The sequence below is a fragment of the Staurois parvus genome, unplaced genomic scaffold (genome assembly GCF_062004578.1).
Source record: "Staurois parvus isolate SC_StPar_1 unplaced genomic scaffold, SC_StPar_1.0 ptg000011l, whole genome shotgun sequence".
Classification (NCBI taxonomy): Eukaryota; Metazoa; Chordata; class Amphibia; order Anura; family Ranidae; genus Staurois; species Staurois parvus.
The window spans coordinates 9,510,703-9,530,873 of NW_028317807.1; the positions used below are offsets into that span (position 1 = coordinate 9,510,703).

The 20,171-nt window shown below is 40.4% G+C and overlaps 1 protein-coding gene across 2 annotated transcripts in view; it reads left to right on the forward strand.

The window, feature by feature from the left end:
* Positions 1–20,171, forward strand: part of NBEAL1 (neurobeachin like 1) — a 241,734-nt gene that overhangs the window by 201,555 nt on the left and 20,008 nt on the right. For both annotated transcript variants that reach the window (XM_089670591.1, XM_089670583.1), the window contains 11 exons: positions 1,545–1,675; positions 4,480–4,589; positions 4,668–4,785; positions 5,169–5,266; positions 10,846–10,962; positions 11,139–11,228; positions 15,701–15,810; positions 15,951–16,123; positions 17,583–17,677; positions 19,176–19,292; positions 19,732–19,893. In XM_089670591.1, coding sequence (XP_089526717.1) covers positions 1,545–1,675; positions 4,480–4,589; positions 4,668–4,785; positions 5,169–5,266; positions 10,846–10,962; positions 11,139–11,228; positions 15,701–15,810; positions 15,951–16,123; positions 17,583–17,677; positions 19,176–19,292; positions 19,732–19,893 — 1,321 coding nt within the window. The remainder of the gene's footprint in view (positions 1–1,544; positions 1,676–4,479; positions 4,590–4,667; positions 4,786–5,168; positions 5,267–10,845; positions 10,963–11,138; positions 11,229–15,700; positions 15,811–15,950; positions 16,124–17,582; positions 17,678–19,175; positions 19,293–19,731; positions 19,894–20,171) is intronic.

The following is a 20,171-nucleotide window of genomic DNA, read 5'->3' on the forward strand; positions in this document are numbered from 1 at the left end:
ACACTTACCTGCTGCTCCGGCACTCAATTTTCGCGGGGCCGCTCGGCTCCGCCCCCTCGCCGGTGATTGGCCGCCTGTGTGCCTTTCCTGAGCTACAGTTCTGGCGGCCAATCACCGGTGAGGAGGCGGAGCCGAGCAGCCGCACGAACATCCAGTGGCCGAACTGAAGGAGACGCCGCGCTTCCTGGACCGGATCGTCGTGGGACTGGATCCAGGTAAGAGACATCAGCCCCTGCAAACCCCTGTACTTAATGCCGCAGCCCCCCTAACATGTGTACCGGCGTATAAGACGACCCCCGACTTTTGAGAAGATTTTCAAGGGTCAAAAAGTCGTCTTATACGCCGGCAAATACGGTAACTGATTTCGGGCATTTCCAGAGCACGTGTAAGAGGTTTTCAGGGGAACATCCACATCTAGAGCAATCCGGGTTCTCTCTTTGTAGCCATTGATATAACCTATGTGGCGTTCGGTGCACTCTATGTATAATAAAAAGCTGGGATAACCTTTAGGAAGGTGAAAGAGACACAAGAGGACCCTGTTCCAGAATAACCTGCCAAATTTCCCCATCCATGGAATTAATATATTTGGCCCACCATGTCCTACCATAGAGCTGAGAATTTCCAAGGGAATTGTGCAGAAATAATTTGTATGAGGATGAAATGAGTCTCCTCCTGTTGTTAGTAGATGCTAAGTGATTCAAATGTGTAGTGGACATCTATTTAAGGTTAGTCTGCCTAGCTTGTATGGATAAGGTGTGCCTAAGCTGTAGAAAATGAAAGAACCTCTGACGGGGGATTCCAAATTCCCTCTGTAAGTCTTGGAATGATTTTAATTGATCATTATCATATAATTGATGGAGAAAAAGAAGGCTCCTAGCATACCATCCCTCAAAGCCCTGCAACGTCTGTAACTTGGCCAACTGCCCTCTTTCCCAATAGTGCAAGTATCATACTATTCCCTCATATCTCATGATCCTTTTCATTTCCTCCCATACTTTGAGTATAAGACCTAAGATGGAATATTAGGAGTCATCTCAATATCTCCTTGCTTCCATTTGAGCCAGCAAAGAGTATTTATCTGTCCTAGACAATAATATGGCTTGTATAGGGTCTCTATTGTTAAAAACATCCCAGCCATATAAGTGCTGTAGCTGAGCTGCAAGAAAATATAATCTTGCCAAGGGAACAGAAAGGTCCCCACTATCTTTGGGCAGTTGTAGAAAAGGCAGGCAAATTCTAGGATTTTTACCCTTTCAGATTAAGGCTCTAAAAAGGGAGTCTATGCTTTTAAACCATTGCTGGCTGATCCCAATAGCAGAGTTATGCAATACATAAAGTAAATGTGGCGCCCAAATCATATTAAATAGACTTGTCCGGCCTAAAACGGTTGAGGGGAGTTTACTCCATGCCCTACTTTTTAATTCAAACTTATCCAGTAGATTGAAACGTAGGTAGTCCTCTATATTGGGGTGATTTGTTGGCATCTTAGTAAAACAACGAGCAGAACATTTAACCTCTTACAAACTTGATTTCTTCTGTTGCAGATTTGACTGTGCTGATCGGCAATTTCATTCTATTCCTGCCACTTGGCAAGCTCTCATGGATAATCCAAACGATGTGAAGGAACTCATTCCAGAGTTCTTCTACTTTCCAGAGTTTTTGGAAAACAAAAATGGTAATACAGGGAGGATATGAATAGCTTTTTTTTTTTCTTTTGACCTACTGAACCCACTCACTTTTTAAAATGTTACTGGTTGCCATGAGTGATATGTCAGTGCACAGATCTTCTATACCAAGAGTCAAAATGGCTGCTGGTTTCATTTAATATAAATGTCAGGCATGCTGTATTGTAACACAATGCCGGTGCCGTTTTTTTTTTTTTGTATTAAAGAAATTGGAAAATGCATTTCCAACTACCAGAAAGGCCAGGTATTCCCTCTAGGGATTTTAAGCAGTTAGGTCCTTGTCTAAATGACACACCAGGCTATCAAATATCAGGAAAGATGAAGAGGTTTATAGTCATCCCTAAAGCTGAACTCTGGGAATTATGTAAACTTGTACACTTGCAGTTCACCTCTACCCCCTTCCCAGCACTTCCCTTGTTAGGACTAGAGGGAAGTGAACAGGTAGTATTACTAACCTTAACCCCCATTCCTGTGTTCTCCTCCTCTCCCTGGTACTTTGGGTAGACCCTTGGTATCATAATGTACAGTGCAGGGCTATTAGCCCTGCAATGCATGTAAAGAAGACTGGAGTGCGATTGTGGCTCAGAGTGCGTGAGACAGGAAGCAGCGCAGGACTGATTGCATAGATGGAGAAAGCCTACAGGAGTAAGGTAGGTATTGTTCCTGCTTCCGACACCCCTAGACTTAACAAGCGCTTAAACCTTGCAGTGTAGTAAGACCCTCGCTGCAAGGGTAGATTTTGCTGGATCCATAAAGTTCTGCTTTCAAGGTACACAGTGGTAAAAGCTCATGGCTGCCACTGCTGATCTTGGCCTCTATAGGTCTGCAGCTGAGGTCTGTGTTGCTGCTGACATAGATGAGTAGAGACTTGTCTGGATTATGGGATTTTTTATGAAAGTTCACATTCAGCAGGGTATACATGCTGAGTTTTTTCTCAATCAGCCAGAGGGTTGAACAGAAAAAAATCTCATAGATGCCTGCATCAACACAAGCAATGTTAATATAGATATCTCTTCTGCTGTGTCTTTGTATCGTGATAGAATACACAGATCAGCCTTGTAGCCATTGGCTGCAAGTGCTGATCAAATGCTGTTTTTTTTCGCATGACTGTTCAACAGAATGACTGTTGAACAGACAGCATTACAAACGTACCAAAAGTCAGCTGGTTCCTGCTGAACCGGCTGACTTTCGATATGTGTATACCCACTTTTAGTCTTAAGTACAGCTGTAACTATGCTCTAAATGGTCAAAGTACCAGGTACTCTTAACCACTTGCCTACAGGGCACTTATACCCCTTTCGTGTCCGGGCCAATTTTCATGTCATGAAACATCGTACGCATATGAAATTTTTATAATTTTTTTCACACAAATAGAGCTTTCTTTTGGTGGTATTTAATCGCCACTGGGAGTTTCTTTTTTACGCTATAAACAAAAAAAGAGCAAAAAAATTGAAAGAGAAAAAAGTTTTTCTTTGTTTTTATTATTACATTTTGCAAACAGGTAATTTTTCTCCTTCACTGATGTGCGTTGATGAGGCTGCACTGATAGGCAGCACTGATGGGCACTGATGAGGTGGCACGGATAGGCAGCACTCATGGGCACTGATAGGCTGCACTGATGAGGTGATACAGATGATGCAACACTGGTGGGCATTGATGAAGCGACACTGATGATGCTGTACTGATGGGCACTGATGGGCGGCACCGATAGGTGCCAATGATGGGCAACACTGACAGGTGGTGCTGACTGAAGGCATTTACTGACATTCCTGACTGGTGGCACTGCTGGGGGCACTGGGGGGTGGCACTGCTGGGCACTGATGGGAGGCACTGCTGGGCAGCACTGTTGGGCACTGGTGAGCGGCAATGCTGGGCACTGATTATCAGTGCCGATCTCCACTGACAGCTGCCGGTCATCAGCAGTACTTTCATCACACTGTGACAGCGTGAGGAAAGTGCTGTTGATAACCAGCAACGGTATTTATTCTGTGATCTTCTGTGTTTTTGGACACAGCTGATCACGTGGTAAAAGGCCGCTGTAGGACACAGCGATCACAGAGATCGGCGGGGGGCATGCGGGAGGGCGTGTTCTGGGAGGACATTAATACCTCTTTCCCCTGGCCGTTGGCTTTGCAACACTCCCATTACCACATTTGACTTCCTCAGCCATGCAAAATACCCAGTATTTCTGAGTATGGGGGAGCTGGTGTCCTAGCCTTCTTACCATGATGAAGTACTGTCACATGGGCATAGGGGAATGTTATTAGCCTTATGTAAGCTTTAAAGTGATATTAAAGGCAGATTTTTGTTTGTTTTAAAACAAGAAACATATCATACTTGCGTGCTTTCTACAATGAATTTGCACAGAGCAACCCCAATCCTCCTCTTCTTGGGTCCCCTGCTGCCGCTCCTGGCCCCTCCCTTCTGTCTAGTTCCCCTATAGCAAGTAGCTTGCTATGGTGACACCCAAGCAGGCTTGCTCCCGAGCCACTGCTCTGTGTGTTTGTTCACGCATGGAGTGTGGCTTGGCCCCACCCCAACTCTCTCTTCATTGGCTCACTGGCTGTGATTGCCAGTAGCGGGAGCCAACTCTCCCTTGAGCCTTTACAGCCACTCTAATATAGAACGTACACAGGGCTTTTAACCTGAAGCTCCAGCTGACAGGTAGGGTGACAAAGTGATATGGGCAAGGTATGTACAATCTTAGTGAGGGGAGCTATCACATGAACAAGCTTAGTGACGTGTTGACTTTTATTTAATTGGCCTACTTCTTTTTTTTTTTTATGTATTGTAGGATTTGATTTGGGAAAGTTGCAGATTTCTAAAGAGCAGGTAGATGATGTGATTCTCCCAAAATGGGCCAAAAGTCCTGAAGATTTTATCCACAAGCACAGGAAAGCACTGGTACATGTTTATGATATATCACAGTTTGGCTGACATTGGCATAACTTATGTATTTATTAATTCAGTCCTCTTTCACAGGAGTCAGAGTATGTTTCTGTTCACCTTCATGAATGGATAGATTTGATCTTTGGTTACAAGCAGAGAGGACCAGCAGCAGTGGAGGCTCTCAATGTTTTCTACTATTGTAGCTACGAAGGTACAGCGCATACATATTATTATTATTATACAGTATTTATATAGCGCCAAAGGGTTTGCTCAGCGCTGTACATTAGCGAACCTATGTTTTATGTGTGCATGTGTTTTCTGCATGTTCCCTGGCGTCGCATGCAGGGCATCCCATTATTTTCAGTGGGCTGCAGTACATACAAGAAACATGGAAATGAAATCCCAAACGCACCGCATTGAACTGTTCAACCACAGCACTGTGCGGTTTTGTCATGCACAAAAATCTGCATGTGGGTACTTGCATGGAGGTGCCTTTAACAAGTATTGGCACCGCCGCACGTATTGTTCCTGCAAATATAAGTTCATATTTTTATTGCAAATTGTGATCTTTTTCCTGTTTTCATACAAAATCAGGTGCTGTGGACCTAGATGCCATCGCAGATGAGAAAGAAAGAAAAGCAATAGAAGGAATGATTAATAACTTTGGCCAAACACCTTGCCAGTTGTTAAAGGTATTTGCTTGTGTTACTTGTTAAATTGCATGAAGTATATTAAAAAGACAAAGTATTCACATATATACTAAATTAATAATTAAAGTAGAACTAAAGGCAAAACTTTTTCTTAGTTTTGGATAGAGTGCAGAGGGATTAGAATGCTTGTTAGTTTGTATTGTTGTTTGTGTCCCCGTTAAGGAGATTCACCCTCTCTATTCCTCTTGTTTACCATTATCATTGAAAGTGAAAGTAAAAGAAATTCCCAAATTTTGGGTTGCCACCAGAAAAGTAATAAAATTAGACAGTAATAAATCTTCTAATGAGGACACTAGTCCTGGGGGCCTCCAAGGAATTCCCCTAATTTGCACGGATTTCCTGTCACTTCCTGTTTGGAAATGAGACAGGAAGTGAAGGGAAATCTCTGCAATTGGACACAGATGGTGAAAAAAATTCTGACAGGGGTTCCCTCCTTGCTCTATCCAAAATAAAAGGGTTAGAACCTCTGTCAAATTTTTATTGCTGTTCTTGTCTGCTAGGGAAATGTGCCCGCGTTGTTGATCTTTGTCTCAGGAACAGAAGGGAATGAGAAATCCAAAATTGTAAAGTTGTCACCAGATAAGGGATTTCCAGTGAGAACAGTGTAAGTTGGGGGTTCTCCTCACTTCGGAGAGATTGCTTATTTCCTGAAAGTGAAGGGAAACATTTAAATTCTATATTTAATATGCGTTGGTATAAGATTCTTTAGCTTGAGCCCATACTGTTATTTTTAAGGAATTAGGCATGAAGAAAGTTAAAAAAAAATATTAAAACAGATACTTCTACATATTTTCAAAAAATATGTGCTGATTACCAAAACTTGTGAAAAAAGGAATATAGTTTTACAGAAAAAATAAATAAAACAGTGATCCACCCCTATTTGTTCAGACAGAACGAACTAAATGAAATTCACCATGTTATGATCCAAAAACATCTACACAACCAATGTAAGATTAAGTGTAATCTTACTGTAAAAAAAAAAGTGCTAGCAGACAATTTTAACCTCCCTGGCGGTATGATTATTTCAGATTTTTGGTGCTGAAAGCGGTACCATTTTTTTGCATGGAAATATGTATTTTTTTTATTGTAGGCCTGTAATTATTAGGAAAAACTCACTGAAATCTGTCCGAACAAGAGTCTAGTAAACATCCCGGGTATGATAAAATTTGAAACACAAAATCATAAATTATAATTTAATAAATAATCATAAAAATAATATAAAAATAATAAAAAATTTAATTCAATAATATAATCAAACCAAAAACACTGAAATGTGAAATATAGCGCCAAGTTCGCACATTGCTGAGCTCAGTCGCAAAATCGTTTTCAGTGTCTGATGACGACTTTCCCCCACGAATCATTATCACTCAATTCTGCAAGTGGTTCTGATTTACTATCGCTGTTCTCTAGCTGATCTAAACCGCTTTTGACCTAAAGGGACACTTTTTGGACGCCATGGACATTTCTCAGTTTCCAGGCAGAAAGAACAGACAAAATGCAGGCAGGGCGCAGGACAAAGCACTAGGGACAAGATGTATGTGAAATTGGTTGAGACAGCAATGTTTTACTATGTAAAATGTAAAAAAAAAAATGAAATTTTTTAAAATTTTTAAATTTCCCGCCGCCGGAGGCGCCCGTACGTCCCGACGTCACAGGGACAGGACACAGAAGCCGGATGCCGGCATCGGCCGGAGGAGATGGCCGGGGACGCTGCAGGGGACACATCGCGGGAGCGCAGGGTAAGGTAAGTGAAGAACACATGCCGGAGCAGCGCCGCATGGTATTCCCGAGTGTAGCTCGGGGTTACCGCTTTTGGTACTGAAGTGTTACCCCGAGCTACACTCGGGAATACCGCCAGGGAGGTTAATGCAGAAGAAACTTTGTCCCATTTGCAATAAATGCTTCTTACCCACTACTAGTAATTTTCTTCTAAATGCATGCACAGCTATGTGTACAATTTTAGCATGCCTTGGTACTGGGATGGTTATCTCCCGTGCCCATGCTCAATAGTTAAGGCCAACCAATCAGGATAGCTGAGGGTGGCAAACCTGAAAGAAGACCAGCTAAAGATGTCAGAGGTGATAAGTGAGCAGGTGGTGAGGGAGTTTGTTGACATCACATTGCTGGAGGGAAGGTAAGTGATGTGGACTTTTGTTCCACTTTGATTTATCCAGAAACTGTTATTAGAGAATTCTGTAGAAAAATAAATCTTTTCTACTCTTTAACTCTTGAAAAGTGTGCAACTTCCCCTTGTCTACTATGTCCCTTAAATGTGCATCTCTGTCTTTAAACTATTTCCAAGAAATATTGTCTTTCCCTGGTGGGAAAAACTCAACAATGAATTAAACTTCCAACCCCTTCGTTTGTGCATACTAGCCCAAACACTTAACACCTCCCGTGTCAACGTGCTACTGTTTTCATCCATATCACAAAACTTTTGTGGTATCCAAATGACCCTCTCTAGTTGTGCATTACTTAATATACCTTCCATTTTAACCCAAACTTTTTTTTTTTTAGATGAATTGAGATACTGTCAATTAAGACCATTTGTCTTAATGCTCCCTCAGCTACTGAGGATGCTGGAGGACATGCTCCCATTTGAAAAAATGTTGAGTTCTAATATAGGTCAAAAACATGCTACTTCTGGGATCTTTCAGATCCTTACTGAGTTGATGGAACCTGGTCCTCCGCCATTCTTTGAGAAATGGGAAAAGGAATTGGGAACAAAAATGAGCGAGCAACAGAAAAATAAAATGTTTCAACTAACACATGGGGTGATGAGTATGAACACAGTTGAAATTAATTATAAATGTTTAACGAGATGGTATTGCACACTGTGTGTGGCACATAGACAACGGGTATAAGTTTCACCATTATGTTGGGGGGGGTGTGGGTCTAAAGGAACAATGCCACATATATGGTGGAATTGTCCTAAAATACAGGTGTTTTGACAAGATAGAATCCAATACATACAGGAGATATTGGGGATCACCATACAGAAGGACCTGTGAGAGTGTTTATTTTACAGGTCAGAGATGTCAAACAATATAAATATAGTGTATTTACAGGGGATAAAATTTCGAGTCCAGACCTACTAGCCGGTCACAAAACTTACTCTCCACCAGTTGCCCCACCCAACCTTGCCCAGGCCCACCCCCAGCCCGCCCCCAACCACGTCCCCTTAAAGCTTATGAAATTACATTTTTCTTTAGAATAAATAGTCCAAAATATAAAACTGTACACAGTAATGTATATCCCAGCTTTCCTGTACTCCATTATAGTGATATGACATGTATACAGTAATGTATATCCCAGCTCCCCTGTACTCCATTATAGTGATATGACATGCATACAGTAATCATTACTGCATACATGTCATCACTATAATGGAATATAGGGGAGCTGGGATATACATTACTGTATACATGTCATATCACTATAATGGAGTACAGGGGAGCTGGGATATACATTACTGAGTAATGTATATCCCAGCTCCCCTGTACTTCATTATAGTGATAGGACATGTTGTGTACAGTACTTACTGTCCCCCTGAGTCCCCCGCGGCGGTGGAGAGGGTGTCTCCTCTCAGCGGAGGAAAGCGGACCTCTCCTGCACCTGTCCCCTCGGCGGTGGTGCCACAGAAGCCGGAAACCGGAAGTTGTAAACCGGAACTCGGCTTTACAATGAGGCTTGGAGCGCAGGTGCAGTCGCTCCATGCTTCATCTGTGCTCTCCGCTCGCCACAGAGGAATTTCTCCTCGCATTTGGTGAGCGGCTTTTTCAAGCCCTGGTGTATTATACCATCTAATTAGTGCGGCTAAAGGGCTCATTACCAAATTTTGGCAGGTACAGGAGCCCTCAACAGTGAAGGATTGGATAAATAGGATCGAGTATATAAGATAGAGGAGTTATACCATATAGATGAAGTTAAAATGGAAAAATTTAGAAAGGAAGGGGATAGATGGTACGACTTTAAGACATCTAAAACATATCTGGAAGTGGTGGGAGTCCCAGGTAGTCTGAGGTAGGTGGATTTAAGTTGAACAACTGGAGGGGCGCATATGAAGTTAAGAGAAAGGAGAGGGGGGAGAGAAGAAGAGAAAATGGAGGAAAAAAAAAGAGAAAAAGGAAACGGGAAAAGAAAGGAAGGTGAGAAAGAGAGAGGCAAGAGAAAAGGAGGCGTAGAAGGAGAGGACAAGGATAGGAAAATGAAAGAGAGGAAAAAAAAGGGACAAGAAAATACGGAAGGAAATAGAAGGAAAGAACTACATGGACAGGGGCAATTTAATGGGAGGGACGGGATAAGGGTAGGAGAGGACGGGGACAGATAATTTTGGTGAAATGTATGTTTTTTTGTTAATATAAATATGATATAATGTTGATTTATGAATTGGAAAAAACTTAATAAAATATGTAATTAAAAAAAAAAGAAAAGAGAATTCTGTGGTTGATGCATGGTTGCTGCGGCCTCATCCCTTGATCTCCAAATCGTTTTGCTTAGGCCACCAAAACATTGGAGGGAAAGTCTTTATGTAAATAGCATGTCAGTTTAGAGACTTCATTAGTATTTCAGCAAAGGTAGTTAAGGACTTATGTCAACATGCGTTCTTGCAAATGCTGCAGACAAGAAAAGGTTGCATGTGATCCAATTTGCCTGCAGATCAAACACACCTTATTATTAAATGCTGCTTCCAAAGAAACAAAGAACAGTGCAGATCAGGTCACACGTAGCCTCTGAACTGACGTGTAGTACTCAATTATATCAGTAAAGTGTTCAGTTAGAATCAGATAAACCCTAATGACTCCAGAACCCCTCCATCCATGTTATATAGATAAGGAGGAGTCCTGTAGTCCTATCATATATTCTTTGTTAGGGTGACAACTGATTTTCCTTAGATACAGTTCAGTGAGTAAGCCTTGTCACCCTAGGACAGGAAGTATTTTACTGGCGGGTTCACCGGGTGAATAGGAGGAAACAAAGCCTAAGAAAATGCAGCCACCACATCTAAAAACTTTTATTTTTGCTCTTGGATTTAGCTAACTCACAAGTGGACTACTAATATTTTTATGTTTTAATAAAAAACAAAATTAGTGGGCATATACTATATACGAAATACAGGCCCTTGCTAGTTACTTCATAGAACCTTACTGTCATGACTGCTGCTAGAAGTACCTTCCCATATTTCCCACCTCGAAGATCTGAGGACTCTGAACTTGCGGAATAATGTAAGTATTAGGGCCTGTGTGGACAGGCTTTTATTTGCATCAGATGGGTTTTGCATTCCCGCAGAACTCTGTAAGAATTCAAAATGGTCTTGATGGAGGTCAGCTGCAGGGTCGAGTGCACCTGACAAAGAAAAGGGTCTCGGAGAGAGAATGTGTGTGTGATGGTGGTTGGGGGTGTGGGGGGAGTTCAGACTCATCCCATTTACAAAATGATCCAAAAACATTGACTATAGTTTTCATGTAAGCTAAAATTCTTATTGCAGTAATTAATGATACTGAATGGATTCCATTTTAATGTTAATATTTTTTTTCATATGATTTTGTTTTCTGAAAAAGGAACCTCATCCTCCTCGGTTATCTGCAGAGGAAGTGCTAATGAGACAGACTAAACTTGACAATGCACCACTGAATTTATTCCAAAACCTCACAGAGATTAAATCATTTTTCATAAAGGTAACCTAGCTATAAAAACAGAGAAATGCATTCCCTTAAAAGCTGAATTTAGGATTATACAGTATATGAGCAGATGTTTGTCTTTTATTTTTTGCTTTGTTCCCCTTTCCTACTGTTTTCATCCTTATTATGATATAATCTTTATTTGGTGGAAAACTTCTGCTTTTATTTTCCAGGGAATCAGCGATGACATCCCTATTGTTAAAGCCATTGTCCCAAAGAGTCAAATGCGTTCCTTCATAACTCAGGGAAGTTCAGAAACGCTGGTGAGTTTTTCCTTTGATTTGTGGTTTTGCTAACATTTGAATTGGCTATATTAGTCTAAAGCACTGTTTCTCAACCTTTTTTCAGTCAAGGCACCCTTTAAAATTATGGACAATTTCAAGGAACCCATTCTAAAATAGTTTTACATAACACAGCAACATCCACACACATAGGATACCCAACATTAGAGGTGATTTATTTTTCTAAAGCAAATACACCTTTGCACACTGGTACTGACTAGTATTCCAATGTTTCTCATCTTCCTCAGTTTCTGTCAGTCATTCAGCTAATGTGACCCCGGTCGTGATGGAGAGGAGCAGAGGAGGGCCTGATGTCCTCCTTATCAACCCATGACATCATTGGTTGTTAGGACACCAACAACTAGGTTATAATGGTGTACAATGAAAACCTGTCTTTGTGTAACTAAAAGGCTGGCCTTATCCACCCACTGGCTTGTATACATTTTTTGGCTATTTTTAGGAATTTTGCCAAGGCACCCCTGAAGGAGCTTGAAGGCACCCCAGGTTGGCTGGGCACCCTGGATGAAAAAGACTGCTCTAAAGCACTGTTTTTCAACCTTGTTCCATTCAGGGCACTCTTGAAAAGTATGTTCAGTCTTGAGGCATCCCAGCCTAAGGCTTGGTTCACATTACTACATGTTGAGGAACACACTGCTCTTTAGCAGACAAGTACAGGTGTCCTTAATTCTTAACTGTACCCCCATGCATTAGCAAACACAGTGCATTTTTTTGTGGTGTCATTTTTAGAAAAAAAGGCCCAGGATTTCTTTCCCTGTGTTTCTACAGTTAGGGAAGCCCATTGAAATGAATTTACAGCCGCCCAGATGTGAACCAAGGGCTCGCTCACACGTGCGGTTGGGGGGTGGTAAAACAAAGCGGGCGAGCCATATGTTTACCACGTCAACTGCTCTCCATTTAGCTACAGTGGCAACAGCTTGGGACGTACACATGCTGTGGCCACGGCTGGACGTATACCCCCAGGTGAATGGGGCTGCTCTGCGCCCTTGCTTGCAGCACAGTGGTGCTGCATTTAGGGAGTTAATGAGCTGCAGTCCTTGCCGCTATTATGAACATACATACATACACACACACATATACATACACACATACAGTATATACATACACACACCTACACTCACACAGCCTTTGTAACCACTTGCGCTCCTGAGGATTCCCCCCCCCCCTTCCTGACCAGGACATTTTTTGCGTTGCGACGCTGCGTTACTTTAATTGACAGTTGCGCAGTCATGCAACGCTGTAAGCAAAAAAAGACTGACAATTTTGAGAAAAAAAACAATATTTTGGACTTTTTGCTATTAAACATGTCCAGTAAAAAAATTTTAAAAATCAAATTTCTTCATAAATTTAGGCCAAAATGTATTCTGCTACATGTCTTTGCTAAAAAGAAATCCCAATACGTGTAACTTAATTGGTGTACATGAAAGTTATAGCATTTACAAATAGCGGTAAAGATACTGGGATTTTTAAAATTTATTTTGTACTAGTAATGGCAGCGATCAGCGACTTTTAGCGGGACTGCGGCAGACATTCTGACACCCCAGTGACACCAACCAATACAGTGATCAGTGCTAATAAAAAGCACTGACATTGTACTAATGGCACTGGGCAGGAAGGGGTTAATATGAGGGGCGATCAAAGGGTTAACTATGTGGTGGGAGTGTTTTACTACGGGGCAAGGTGTGCTTTACTGTAAGCACACTGATCAAGACGGCTGTGCTGGTCTACAGCAGTAGACAAATTTGATTTGAATGGACATAAGCTGGCCATAGAAGGATCGAAATTCAGCTGGGACCAGACACATTTTGATCAGTATGTGACCGTCCCTGTTCAACAGAAGTAGATTGTTAGAATCAAATTTTCAAGTTGGAAAACTGTTGACGATCAGTGGTTGCAACTGCTGATCTGTGTATTTTGACAGCCCCAGGTGCAGTTGTCAGAATGCCATGTCCCAATGGTAGGGGTTCCTCCATCCACCTTGTGTGCGTGGATGGAGGAATCAGTACATTTTTTTCCCTTCTCCCAGCACCTTAGTGATGGTGGACCTTGAAGTACTTAGGGCTATGCAATTCTGGCTTTGTGAGACTTGTGTTCCCTGATAGCCCTGGTTGCTATTTCGAGAAGCACAAATTTTAGACAGGTCACAAGACAGGTGCCATTCTCCATGCTGGAGCTATGTGAATGGGTGGGCACCCTTTTCTTCATTGCATCAGGGGGCTGCCTAACGTAGAGCTATGATGTATAGCACACATCTTTGGCAGTCAAAGGATTAGAGAGACATGTGAAAATAAGTAAAGGTGCGATATAAGGTTTTCACATGTAAACACAGTATCCTTATTGCTCAACACAAGACACATTGGGGGAGATCTACTGAAACTGGTGCACACAAAATCGGGTGCATCTGTGCATAGGAACCAATCAGCTTCCAGGTTTTATTGTCAAAGCTTGAACAAGCTGAAGTTAGAAGCTAATTGGTTACTATGCACAGCTGCACCAGATTCTGTGTGCACCAGTTTTAGTAAATCCCCACCATTGTGACCTGTGGACTTGGCATGCCCTATCTGTAGCACATAATGTGCCCAGTATTGTGTTTTCCATTAATCTGACATTTTTGGCTTTGACTTCGCAGCATAGAGGTATTGTCACATATATAGATGTTCATTTATCTATCATTCCGCTTAGCGTCATTGTTCATTTGGCAGTAAGTTACCTTTGGGGGCTTGATGCTTTATGATCATACTTACATTTGATTTTTATTGTGTTGCATTTTGACCATGTGTTTTAGTGTTTCCAGACATCTTAGGTTTCATGGGAATTTCCAAGTGGTGTTGACCTTGCTGTCACAATCTTAACTATACAATGGCATTTTTTAGGTTTAGGGTGTCATGCAAGTAGTAAAAGAAAGGGGGCGCACCGACCTAGCACATCACCAAAAATACCATTTATTAAAATAGGTCATATACTCACAAACACGTATTATATACAGGCATATATAAGGATGCAGACAAGACCACCTCTAGATCCACGGTACCAAGCCAGTGGTATGGGAAGTCTCCATAGTGTCCTGAGGCTTACTAGTTTCTAGGGACAGACCCTCTTCTTTAGAGCCAAAGTGAGTACCCTTGCATACTAGCTCCAGATTGTCTGTCACTTCCTCCCACATTTTTTTTTTCAGTCTCTTCCTTTAACCATTTCCATACCGGGCACTTTTACCCCCTTCCCTCCCAGGCCATTTTTCAGGTTTCAGCGCTCTCACACTTTGAATGACAATTGTGCGGTCATACAACATTGTACCCAAACTAAAATGTTATCATTTTCTTCACACAACTAGAGCTTTCTTTTAGTGGTATTTAATCACCACTGGGGTTTTTATTTTTTGCTAAATTAACAAAAAAAGACCGATTCTGCTACATGTCTTTGGTGAAAATAACCCAAATTAGGATGTATTTTTTAGTTTGTAGGAAAGTTATAGAGTTCACAAACTATGGTATAGATCTGAATATTGATCAATCCTGAAGTACTGACAGCCAATCTAATTTCTTAAGGTCCAAGAATGTCAGAACATTACAGATATCCCCCAATGACCCCTTTTTGCAAAGTAGACAGTCCGACGTACTTCATAAGAGGCATGGCGAGTTTTTTGAAGTTGTATTTTTTTTGTCATAATTTTTCGGAAAATGAAAAAAGTTAAAAAATTCTTTTCACTATTTTTTTTTTTACATACTGTCACCAGTGCAGTACAGCGACATATTATAACTGGCATGGCGGTGATCATGAGAAATGAAAGCATATTCCTTCGAAACGACACTTAAGCTGTTACATATCTAACATTGAGGCATTCTATAAAATGGATGCCAGTTTAAAGATACATCTCCTTAGACCCACAGTTCTGAGAGGGCAGCAAGACTTTTGTCACCATGCCAGCTAGCTACACAAGCGGACTACACCCTTAAGCCCCGGTACCTGAGCGCAGGAGGTTGTACTGTTGTCATGCAAGTCGACCATTGTATGTTTCAATAAACTTTGGATATTTTTACATTTATCCCTGATTAGCATTTGTTGTTTTCATTGTTTACTCATTTTGAGATACTTGCATTTACAAAAATTAATTTATTAAACTTTGCCCTGTGGGGTTCTATCTTGTACTTTTATTTTGTGAATACATTGCCTATGCTTTTCCTGACCCAGTGTGCCACTGGGGCTCTGCAAAATATCCAATACTCCCAGGTATGGGGGGGGGGGGTTCTTGTTACACTGGCCAGCAATGGCGGACTCTGTAATTCCTTAGTAAGCACATTTGGAGCATCAGATGCGACGTCTCACCAAATGCTACGAATAGATCTTGTTTAAAACTAGAAGCACCTCAAAATGTTTTACAGCTGTCTGTTGTAACCTTTATGTAACAGATCCAGTTTTCTTTGTGTTTATCTGATTAGGTGACAATAAATCAAAATCTAATCATTGGAACTCATGGATGGTTGCCTTATGACAAGAGTATTTCCAATTATTTTACCTTTACAAAGGATCAGACTGTGACTAATCAAAAGTAAGTGAACTGTGGGACCATTTGATTGTGGCAGAATTACCTAGCCATTGTTGTCTATGAACAATTAAACATACACTAAATGTTGCCTCTCACATGATTCTAAAGCGTAAAATGTACCTGATGTTTCCTCCTAATGACAGAACCCAGCGTTTTGTGTCCGGTCCATTCGCTCCTGGACTTGTGATTATCTCCAAACTGTTCGTGGTGTCTCATGATGGGAAAGTGCTGTTCAGTGGAGGCCACTGGGATAACAGTATTCGAGTGACATCACTGACAAAGGGCAAAGTTATTGGACAACACATTCGTCACATGGGTGAGAATTAGCAGCCTCTTCTCTGTTTATATGCTTTAAAAAAAAAAAAACTCCAGTCAGCCATAAAAGAAGTGCATATTTTTTCAGTATCTTTTTTTCACAGTTAAGTGTTAAAATGCTTTTTTCATAAAACATTGGAAGGTAACCGGAGAATATAAAATGTTTAAATAAATATCTAGAATTTACCATTTTAGTCACTTGATGTGGTTATTACAATGAATTTTTACCATCACACACATAATAGTATACTTATTATATAGTTTAGTATACTTAGGCTCCATTCACACCTGGGCATTTTGAATCATGGGCATAATCGCTGGGATTCTGCCCGTGATTTCAAAACGCTCTGCTAAAATGAGAAATTGCACAATGCGAATTTCAGATGCCGTTCATTTTAATGGCAACTAAAAATGTGGTGCACTTCTGCTGCGATAAATCGTGACAGAAGTGCACCACGTTTTTAGGTGCCGTTAAAATGAATGATATTTGACATTCACATTGTGGGATTTGTCATTTTAGCAGAGCCTTTGAAACTGCAGACAGAATCCCGGCGAGTCTGCCTGTGATTCAAAATGCCCAGGTATGAATGGAGCCTGAATTTATTAGAAGCTCTTTTTTTTTTCCAACCGAATTATGTACCAAAGTTTGTGTGGAGGTAGGGGGGTAGGTTACAAATCATGCACACCTTCCATGCTTTGCTCTTCCCAGAAGTGTTACCCACATACATCCTATTGTCTTCTATTCTTACAGCATTAATTCCTTGTTAAAAAAAAAAAACAATGTTATTACAAGTTGTTTTGGCAGCCTCACTTTAGTTTAAACCTACAAAGTTTAATCTAGAATTTAAAACAAACCAAAAAAATATGACAAGGATGTTGGATGACTATAGAGCTTGTTTTTTTGTTATTTCTTGATTTTAGTGTAGCATAATATATTCATACTCAACACATATATATATTTAAACATGTCTGTTAATGTACAGTAAACCAAAATAAAAAATGTAATATACTGCATTTACCAGTTCCCAGATGTGATGCCTGACTTTGACAGGCTGGATGCTGCACCTGTTCCTCCTGGGTGCACTAAAAAACTGGGAGGAACACATAGCAGCTAGACACCCCTGTGTGCAAGGGACCTTAAAGCGGTGTTAATCCTAAAAGCAAACATTTATTATACTGCAGCTTACCAATTCTTAGATGCAATGGTTGCATTAGTTTTCTTTTTAATTCATTTGCCACTGACAGGGGTGCATACAATAATCACCTTTTATTTATTCATGTAAAACCTTTATCCCAAGAGGAAAAAAAAACTGTTGCTGTAACAGCAGTGTGCGTTGTTGATAAGCTGCAATATATTACATTTTTGTGTTTAATACCACTTTAAGGACTTACAGTATATACAATGGATAATTAATGTGTTTCTTAGCTTGAAGTTTGCCTGTGTTTTATCTCTCTGATAGACATTGTGACGTGCCTTGCTACGGATTACTGTGGTATACATCTCATATCTGGGTCTCGAGATGCAACGTGCATGATCTGGCAAATCTCACAGCAAGTGAGTACTAAGTTCTCTCTATTTAGTATTTGTCTGGCACTGGATTTCTCTTTGGCTCAGGTTCGAAATCATCTAATATAGGCTGGCTACAAAATACTATATTTACTGAGAAACGTTAAAGCTGAAAGTAAAAACATGGGATTGGAATTGAATATAATCAAAATGAAGATAATGAACACAATATGATGAAGAGTTTTGAGCTTGGTGGCGATAGAATAGACATTGTAAAGCATTTTAATCTTCTGGGCTCTTTCATAAACAAAGAAGCAACTAGTAGTGACAAAATACTCCACAGAATAGCACTTGGTAGCCACACAATGAAGACTCTTGACATAGTATTCAAAAGTAAAAAAAAGTTACACTCAAAACAAAAATCAGACTTGTCCATACACTAATTTCCTAAGGTTTCAATTACGGCTGTGAAAGCTGGACACAACGAAAATGAGACAGAGAGATTGACTGGAGAAGGATTTTATGCGTGCCGTGGACAGCTGATGGAACTAATAGATCAATTTTGAAAGAGATCAAACCAGCTATGTCACTAGAAGTCCAACTGTCCTATTTTGTTCACACTATTAGATAAGAAAGATCACTGGAGAAGGAAATAATGTTTGGAAAGATCGAAAGCACCAGAGGGAGACCAGCTTCTAGCTGGTTGGACACATTGACTACAGCTGTGGGGATGGTAGATCTCACCAAACTAGCACAACTTTTTTTTTTTTTAAATCTCTCATTCTTGAAGTCGCAAGAACTCAGACCCGAGTTGACAGCACTTTAAAAAAAAAAAAATCCAAATCATGCCACAATCCTTTGGCCTACCCTAAAAAACAACAACAAACACTTGATATTAGAAGTGCTTGTTATCACACAAAGAGATTTTAAATGTGTTTGGAAAATTTGCATACAAAATCCAGAAATGCTTCTGCTAAATCTGAATATAGATTCACCACCTAAAGGGTGAAGAGGGAAAGTCCCTCAGGCACTTACTGAATGTAGTTAGAATCTGAAAACATGTAACCTGCCCAGTTCCCTCTTCTAAAGTTGGGCACACATGTAACAATCTGATTTTACAATCTTTTTTAGATATACCAGCAACAAGGACCTGCTTGTTGCCATAGAAGTTGAATGGGTTGGCATAGAAGTTGAATGGATTGTTTTGGTAAACTCTCATATAAATATGGTAGATATAAGACAGACAGCACAATCAGATTGTAAGGTTAATGGTCAGTTTAAGTGGCACAACTAAATGATTATCGGGAATCCCCACAAAATAAAAAATGTCCAGGTGATGATCAAAATACATTTTAGTGATTCCATATATGTATTGTACATCAATCTGTGAGAGATAGGAGTAAAATAGCTGGAAAGGAAACATGGAAAATCGCCTTGTACAGATACCTGTAAATCAGCTACTGTTTTGTTGTCTCTGTGTGGTGACAATTACCCATATAGACTATCTTTGTCTTGCTAATTAAGTTTTATTTCTTTCTTTCTTCAGGGTGGTGTTTCTGGTGACCTGTCCGCTAAACCTTTGCAGATCTTGTATGGACACACAGATGAAATCTCTAGTGTAGCCATTAGCACTGAGCTAGACATGGCTGTTTCTGGTGCCAGAGTAAGATTTTTTATAATATTTTTTTTTTAAACCCAATTGAACCTTTATTTTAAATCTGTTTAATACATTTAGGAGCATCAAAACAAAAGGTGCCCAAAGTATTACAGTCTGAAAAGGAAAGCCTTTCCCCTGCCAGTATGTTGTAGAAAAGGACCTTTGCTCTCTATATGGAAGCAGTGGTCTCTCTGCAGGTCCGACACTCTCCCTGCTCCTATAGTTCACACTTCCTGCTAACTGGCTATCTCTAGCTGTTACTCACAGATGCTTTATGAAGGAAATAAGAGTTTGTTCTGGTGCATCTGGAATGTTTTTAGCTGAAGTCACAATTCATTTAGGCATTAATAATCATTTTAATATCATACTAAAAGCAATCCAAAGTGATCCATTTTCACACTGATGTACTAACAGAAAATTGAATTCATTTTGCCTTCTATGACAGGATGGAATAGTGATTATCCATACAATCCGACGAGGCCAGTACATGAGGACACTGAAGCCACCAAGTGATAGTACTCTGGTCATGACTATTCCCAATATAGCTGTGTCAGAGGATGGACATATTGTCATCCACAGCAGCCTGGAAGGCAAAGCAACCCTTAAGGTATGTTATTGATTAATTTCCTAGATTGTAAGCTTGAAAGAGCAGGGCCCTTGATCCCCTCATGTTTTGCATTGTATTGGTATTGTTCTGTCACATGTTCTGTCCCCCTTTGTAATGTACAGCACTGAGCGAACTATTGGCGCTTTATGAATACTGTATAATAATAATAATAATATTGTGTAATAGTCTTTATGGCTGAACTTCCATATAACAAAATACAATTTAATGTAGTTATGTATTGATTATAAAATCAATAAAGTTATTTTCTAAATTCAAGC